The sequence below is a fragment of the Gavialis gangeticus genome, unplaced genomic scaffold (assembly GCF_001723915.1).
Source record: "Gavialis gangeticus isolate Ggan-Ray unplaced genomic scaffold, GavGan_comp1, whole genome shotgun sequence".
Taxonomy (NCBI): Eukaryota; Metazoa; Chordata; order Crocodylia; family Gavialidae; genus Gavialis; species Gavialis gangeticus.
Genome location: NW_017729011.1, coordinates 10,769,390 through 10,777,571, shown reverse-complemented (window position 1 = coordinate 10,777,571; position 8,182 = coordinate 10,769,390). Strand labels below are relative to the sequence as shown.

General features: G+C 45.5%; 1 protein-coding gene across 1 annotated transcript in view; it reads left to right on the top strand.

Moving 5' to 3' along the window:
* The window catches only part of ASTN2 (astrotactin 2), a 644,195-nt gene that overhangs the window by 199,552 nt on the left and 436,461 nt on the right, over nucleotides 1-8,182 (top strand). The window contains 1 exon segment of the mRNA XM_019510513.1: nucleotides 5,678-5,824. Within this exon segment, the coding sequence (XP_019366058.1) occupies nucleotides 5,678-5,824 (147 nt within the window).

Here is an 8,182-nt window from a genome sequence, read left to right as displayed (position 1 = left end):
CAAATGGTAACTCCCCCTCCCACCCCCCGCCTTCAAGCAGTCAAGCAAAATAGGGGTTTGCCAAGCTCTGAGATACATCAGCCAAGATGGGCTGTAGGCAAGGCGTTCTTCTTGTGGAGTCATTGATTTTTTATTCATATTGATTGGGATTACTGAAGCAAACTTCTCTGGCCTCACCTGCTAGCCGTGTTTTAGGGGAAAGGTGGGGGAGCGATTTCTTCTTGCCTACTCTTGGGTCTGGCTGACTGCAGAAGTGTGACTGGAAGACCGTGGGGTGGAGAGCCCTACAGAGTACTGCAGACACTGCTCTTCCCCAGCATTGCTCACCCCCTGACTTCACATATCTGAATATGCAGCATTGACCCTCTCCCCTTCCAGCTACCCTCCCAGCACTGGCTGCTACATGTGTGCTCAAGGGGGAGGTATTTGTCTTCCATTTTCCCCTTGGCCAGGCAAGGATGCAATTCCCCCTTCGTTCCTCTTCTCCAAGTATGTCCCTACTGCTCTGATCAGAGTAGGAGCTGTTTGCTCCTTGCCTCAGCCATGCACAAGCAAGGGGACAGGTGGAAGGGGAGCAGGGAGAGCTTTGACTGGCATTTGGCAAGCCTTAAGAAGCTGCAGGCCAGAACAACCTGGCCCTGGTCCAAAGCAGACTGGGTGGCTTCAGTAACACAGCAGCAGCAGGGGACTCCCTTTGCAACTGCACCAGGGCCTGGCAGCTTGGAGCTGCTCCTTTGCTGCTTCTCTCAGCCTTGGGCTCCCTGGCTGGGGAGTGAGCACCGCTTCCAGCCAGTGGGGAGCTGTGCTGGGGCTGGGCAGCAGCAAACCATGTCCGTGCTGCACCCCCTACCCCTGCCTCCTGGCTGCAATGCAGATGCAGCTGGAAGCTCCCCACTGGCTGGAAGCTGTGCCCATGCTGTAGCCAGGGTGGGAGGGGAGGTGAGGGGAGAAGTAGCAGTGACTCAGCTGCTTGCTGGCTTGCCCTGGCATGATTGTGGGCACAGTCAAAGGCCTCCAGCTGCATAGGTCAGATCCTGTGGGCCAGATCTGGCCTTTAGGCCACATGCTGCCAACCTTGGCTGTTCCCCATACTTCTGTAGCCAGAGTAGTTGACTGAGCCTGCAAGGGAAGTAAATAGCTCTGTGAAGAGGATGAAGGAACGTGCTCGCCTGTCATCAGGGTCTAGGACTGGGCTGCGAGACTGGGATACAGATTGTTCTCTGCCCCTAACTTGGGACAGGCAGGAAAGGTCCAGGAGCCATTTCCTCTGGGAGGATTTCCCCATGCCCACACACACCCTCCCTCTCAGACCTTATGCTGCCCAACCCTCAGCCTTATTCTCTCAGGAATTTTCATTCCCACTCTTCATGACCTTAAAATATCAGCCATGGTGTCAGTCACTCAGTTTACTTGGGTTTGCAAACTGTTGTGCAAATATCTCAGTGGGAGTCCAGGACTTACAGGGGAGGGGGGAGGAGGGGAGTGGAGAGCAAAGGGTTCAGAGCAGCAAAGCTTGGGTCTCCAGCCTAAGTAGGGTTAACAAGGCAATTCAATTAGTCCTGGCAGTTACTGGAATACCTGCTGAGAGCTGGATTTGGGTACCCTTGGGGCCAGAACAGAATTGTTCTTTCTGTTTCCCTTCTTTAGCACTGACAGAGAAACCCCTGAGAACCTGTTGAGATTTGTTTAGTTAGCAACGGGTTGTAAAGCATCCATTTCTCTGTGTTTTTAGAGGTCTGGCACAAAGCCATTTGTTTCCAGATGGGCATTTAAACACAATGCAAGAAGACTTATGCTGAATCCTTAGTGGTCTGAAGAGCAGGCTCTGGGATGGAAAAGGAGAAAAAATGTCCCCGTGTTTAAATGATGAGGGAGGGATCTGCCATCTCCAGCGGTGTCTCTCAGACCCTGGCAGCAAACTGGTCAGGAGCTATAAAAGGCTGAACTGGAAATCCAGTCTCTTTTCCAACTTGAGCCCCATCATCCATTGATCAGAGCTCCCTGCTTGCCAGCACTTGGTGAAATATGTTTGCAGTACTGAAAGTCAATAATTAGATGCATGTGATGAAAATTAACAGTGAAATGGTGTTGGGGTAGGGAGCTGTCATCCTCAGTTATGAGAGTTGCAGTAAATCACCCTGGCCTCACATATCTGTCCCTCTCTTTAGTGAGCTCAGATGTAAAAGCCTTTCAGTATTTTGCACCATTTTGGGGTTGTTTTTTTGCGGGGGGTTGTTTTGCTTTGTTTTGTTTTTCGGGTTTTTTTGCGGGGGTGGGGAGTGGAGTTTGGTCTTAGGGGCTTAAGGCAGGATGGGGAGAAGGGACCCGGAGTTCACTTTCCATCTCTGTCACTGACTCTCTGCATGGTGTTTGACAAGTCATCATACCTGTGACTCATTTTCATTGCAAAATGGTGATTACCCTTGTCGAATGCAAAAGGGACCTGAAGTTTAACTTCTGGAAAGAGCTTTAAGATCTTGGAATGAATGTCAGTTTATAATGAGGAAAATAGGGGCTGTCAAGGCTGTTATGAATCAGAATATTCCCATTACCAGTTTGTTTGTTTTTGCCTTCTGGTAGGCCCCAATTGAGAGGAAGAGTATGGTACCGTGCACCACCTGCACATGCACACACACATGCACACAGTCTGATAATAAGTGGGAAGGAAAAAGGAACTCAGCAAAGTGGAAAAAGTCATACAGGAAATCAGTGACAAAGGTGTGAGTAGGGCTAATTGAGTATTTTGAAGGGAGGGTTGTGTGTGCAACACTTTATGGACTCAAAGAATATGGAAAGTGCTGTACAAATATTTCTTTTCTCTCGTCTCCAATCCCTTTGGTTCTCGAAGGAGCTGTCCAGCAGGTCAGCACCTCCTCTTAAGCACTGTATGTCAGCCAGACACAAGAGACACAATTAACCATGTTAGTCTGAAGTCAAGTAGAAGGCAGGATAGATTTTCACATTATAGACTAACCAACAACCACAGTTACCTGGTCTGTGAGTCCCTTTATCCGTCAGACCTTTTTTCTCTGGTGCAACCATTCCTTTTAATTGAAAATGTTCTTCGTATTCTGGATTCAGCTCAAATGTAACTTCCTTGCTCCATTGCCAATATATCTAGTAGCAGAAATGATCAAATTATAAGGCAAAGCACAGGAGTGCTAACCTGCTGGATGTCTTTCCTGTTCAATTTTCAAATGAATGCATTTTAAATCTCAGTTTGCTGATGAGATTGGGGGTGACGGTGGGGAGGGGGGAAATAGATTGAGTTCCAGAAATAAATAAATATGTCTGCTGGGAATTCAGAGGAGGATGTGATCAGACCTGATGGGAATTCAGCAATCGCTCTTGAACCCGTATAGATCATTTAGTGGTGGCTCCCATTAATTGCAGGTCTGTGTCCTGTCTTATGCATACTCCTGAAACTGTACTCACCTGGCATGGAGCTGATTCCCCAGTGTCAGAGAAGGGTTTCCTTTGCTCAGGACAGTGCATCTTTCACTAGTTTTAAGTACATTTTAATGCTGCTGCAAAGTATAAAAGTAGGTACACCTGGGGAGTGAAGTTTTGTAACCAAGAGGAGATGCAGCACAAACAGCAGCAGTGCAGATATCTGAACCCAACCCACCCTGCCCTGTCTGTGGGGGAGAGGGTAATTTATTATCAATGGCCCATGGATGCCTTGAATTTTCAGGTTACAACCTGTGTATGTCAGTTGTGATGGTGCAGTTCTGGGTAGCGGATACCTGTTTAGTGAGCCGTGGGTGAGGACCACAGTCTCTTTCCATGGTGCAGCCACCAGATGCTACCATTGACTTGTGCTGAATGGGAGCTGTTGGATCCCATGAGACAGTTCTCCATCTTAACTTATGGTTTCTGTTTCCTTTCTTTATATAGTGTAGCTACTTGGTGAAATGCAAATGTGAAATATGAATGAGCACTGGTCTAATTTGGTTTCCATAATGTAATGTGATGGACCAGGGTTTCTCGGTGAATTCTGTTCCCTGTGTCATTCTGTGCAGAGCTGCTCATGATCAAGTTCTTTTTTCATTTGATTCCCTTTGCTAAAAAAACCATCAAACAGCTCTTGCTGAAGCTGAGGGATTATGTTCCGAGTCCAGCAGCAGAACACTGTTCCTCGTAGCTGTGGATGAGGGAGCTCCTTAGCTTCAAAGGCCCCATGTCTACTGAATTATTTCTGAGGTGCCAGCATTCGATCATCCATGATGTTAGACAGATGCCCCTCAGAGATTGAAGAAGGAAGGCCTGGTATGACCCACACATCGCTCTGGTGTCAGGGTAGGATGGGGGGAGCCTTTAGAGTTGAGTCGGCCTGCACTGAAAGCTGTCTTCCTAATGTCAGAAAATATTTGAGCTAACACAAGCAAGAAAGCCCTTTGCAAGCTGTGCTTTGAGAGATGTTACAAGCTTCTGTGACTGGCAAAAGCATTCTGCTTGGAGTGTCTTATGCTTGTTTTGACTCTGGTTTGTTTGCACAGCTTGTTTTGTTGTTGACTGAAGTCACTTTTAAATGTCTAAAATGGTATCAGTATTAACAATTAGTAGATAGCACTTGCTAATTACTGCAACTGAAATATTTGTACAAAGATTGAGTTCTTGTGACACTGCATGTAGTTAATGATAGCACAATACAGGCAGCCTTGAGACCTGGTATTCTTCTTCTTCTTCTTCTTCTTATTATTATTATTAAGATTCAACAAGTCTCAATACAATCAGTCAAGCAAGCAAAGTTTGAAGAAAATTGATTGTGTAGGTTGTTATGAAAGTTTAGGTTGAAAGATTAGAAAATGAGTGGTGACCTGGGTGTAGGGCACTCAGTCCTTGGGCTCCAGGCACTTTAAAGAAACCAGATTTTTAAAAAGTCTTTAGATATCACTACTAAAAATTAGGTCCCTTAAGTTTTCTTAAGTTGAGCACTAGAAGGATTGAAGCATATACAGTCACCAGCCACGTTTGAAAAAAATCACACTTAAAACAGATGGGCTTTAGAACTGGGCTGGCCCCAGTGGCCCAAGCCACTTAGACTCTGAATTAATCTTAAAAGAAAATGAATGAATGAAAAAACTCAGGTAGACCCTTGAAATGTTCTTCAACCTGAATGCTATCAAACTGATTTTCTTAAACATGGTTTGCTCTGAACTGCACTGCCCTTCTCCAGGAGATGCACTTAGCTGAGGTTGCTTTGCAATTAAATCTAATACTTTCACTTGTTTAACCTTCTAAGTTACTGATGAATTTAGCCTCACAGCCACATTTTGAGCTGATAGATCTTAGCCCCAGTGGAAGGGATGAGCCAAATGGATGAGAAGGCAACATGATCAATAGACAGTTGCATGGGGCAATCACGATTTTGCTTTCTACTTCAGCCCTTGGCTTTCAGTGTGATTTTTGGGGTGAGTCACTTATTTATCCTGTGCCTCAAGTCCTTGTGTGAGGATGTTTCCCTCCCTTAGAAGGGTTTTGAAAACGCAGAATCCTTTCGAGATTGTGAAGCATTTTGTCCCTGCCAGCTGTACTTTCCTATGATCCTATATACTTGGCTGGGATGGTTTATTTGGGGACAGTCTTGCCTTGAGCAAGGGGTTGGACTAAATGACCCTATGAGGCTCTTGACATCAGGCTCTATGTATATAACCTATGTATATATTTGTTCCAGGTTCTGTAAAGAGTCCTGTGAACAAGACGGCTCTGACTCTCATCACAATCAGCTCCTGCATCCTGGCCATGGTATGCGGCACTCAGCTGTCCTGCCCACTGACGGTGAAGGTGACTCTTCATGTTCCTGAGCACTTCATTGCAGATGGTAAGGCCTTGAGAGCAACTCTGAGCTCTTGGGTGCATTAGATACCAAATCTGTTTCAGCCAGTGCAGGTCTCCTGAAATGTTCCTTTATTAGATCTCTTCCAAAAATTGCTCCCCTCAATCTTAACAGAGGGGATTCCTCCAAAATATACTTGGCTATAATACTTTATAGAACACTTAACTTCCTGCCCTCACATCCTCACATAACAACATTTCCCCAACTGCTAGCAGTGTCTGCAGGAAGAAGAAAAAGATGACAGGCCCAAAAATGGCATTTTCCTCCCACCCCTCCGAAAGGGATCTCTCAAGCAGGTGGCCCATCACTTGCAGTAGCATCAGGTGTAGCATGCATTGCTGCTGCATGAGCTGCACTGTTCTGTGGGTGAGCTGGGGGTTTCAATCTCAGGTGCTGGTCATCTGGCACCGTTCAGCAGTCCTGCATTCACTTAAACTGTTTTGAAAAAGGAACTGGAAAGTTGCGAGGAAGACACTGAAGGGAATTTATGGATTGGTTGTGTGGGAGCATTGTAGCTGGTTCAGTTCTTACCTGCCCCATACCAGGACCATAGCTTGCCTGATATCACCTGTGAAGCTGACTTGTGTCTCTGCAGACCATCATTTCAGACAAAGGGAGCCACCCCTATGAAAGCAAAGCAAAATTAGGTAGGATGGGGAGGCAGAAATCTTCTTATCACATCCATTTACAATCCCCTGTCCAGTTGAAAATCCTAATTGCCCTGAATTCAACTGCTGGGATTTGCCAAGTAGCCCTGGGAAGCTACATTCATGCTCTCCCTCCCGGTGGAGCAAAGCTGTTTATCTCCAGCCTTTGCTGCTCCATGGAAAGTGAAATTGCTAGTACTGGAGAAAAGCGAGAGAGGCTCTGAAGAATTAGACAAGGGCTGCTGTCACTATTTATTGCTTTCGCCAGCTTGGCTCCTTGTGTTTGTTGTGTTTCACTGACCTTTTCCATATAATGTGCAGTGAGCATCAAGTGCAACTTTTCAGCAACATGAGGGCAAATTTCATTTTCTTCCTGCAGATGGGACCCATTATTTAGTCTGTTCCAATTCTTCAGCTTCTGCGCTCTCCGTACTGCTTGGGGCAGGCTGATGGTGTGCTTTCCTCTGAAAGAAATGTGATGCACAGCATCCGCTAACAAGCGTTAGGTATGCGGTAGCCACAGTCTATCGCTTGCTAGCTTGCATATCGCACCAATAGGCATTTGGTTCTGCTCCAGGAGTGGACCTTCTACTTTTGTGCTCTTTGTCAGAGTAGCGCTGGGTAGGCACTAAGCTTTTGTGTGGAGGAGAGAGTAAATCGGAGGGACCAAGCATGGTGAGATGGATTTTAAATCACAACCAAAGAACTGGATGAAAACTTACTCACTTGGATCACCTGGCATCAGACTGGATGTACAGCCATGGTCCTTTTTGGCCTTAATATTTATCAATGCTATTGAATTTTGCACTAACTCGAAAACCAAGTGCCCTGCCCACTCCAGTGACCTGAGTGAAAATATTTCAAAGGAGCAGGAAAAAAAAAAAGGTTGGAAGGATCCTTATTATGATAAAGGATCCTGCCTACTCCAGGCAGAACCACCCCTGTCTAAACCACCCTAGAGGCTGATGCCCATAAGATTTGCATGTATAGCCAGGGAACCCAAAACAGTACATGTGGGACTGGCTGGGTTGTAATGTGCTTCTGAAAAAATCATACTGAGGTACAAAGTTACCTTTTCCACAGGTCTCAAAGATGCTACCTAAATCTTAGCCTGTAAAAATCACAAAATAAATTTTAGTGCATGTTGGGTATTGTATTATACGCAACATTTGGCCCTTGTCAGCTATGTTGGTTATGTTTCTATTTTGAAATCTTAAACGGAGCTGGGGGAAAAAAATCTCAATATTAAGAACAGAAAATGACATGGTTGTAAAATGAACCCAGTTACTTACCTACATCCTTAGAAATTATTATTATTTTTTTAAATCCTGGTAGAAATTGAATAGCATGAATACTATTGGAGTTTTTACCAAACATGGTTGAGGAGTAATTGGTGAACAGAAAAGAAGATATAGAAGCCTTGCAGTGTTAAGGAGGCAGTTGGTGCCGCTCTTTTGCTGTGCAGTGGCATCCAAAACCTAGATCATTCACAAATTAGTTGCAAATTATTATTATTTACTTTTGGTGTTGTGGGTGTATCCAGGAGTAGCATGTGAGGACTGCAGCCCAGTGTGCCAGGTGCTGCACAAATGCATATCAAACATGAATCTTGCTCATTGTGCTTACAATTAAAATAGCTAAATACTAGTTAAGATTCTTGGTGGCCCTAGGTCTGGGAGGAGGGGAGGGGGAGAGG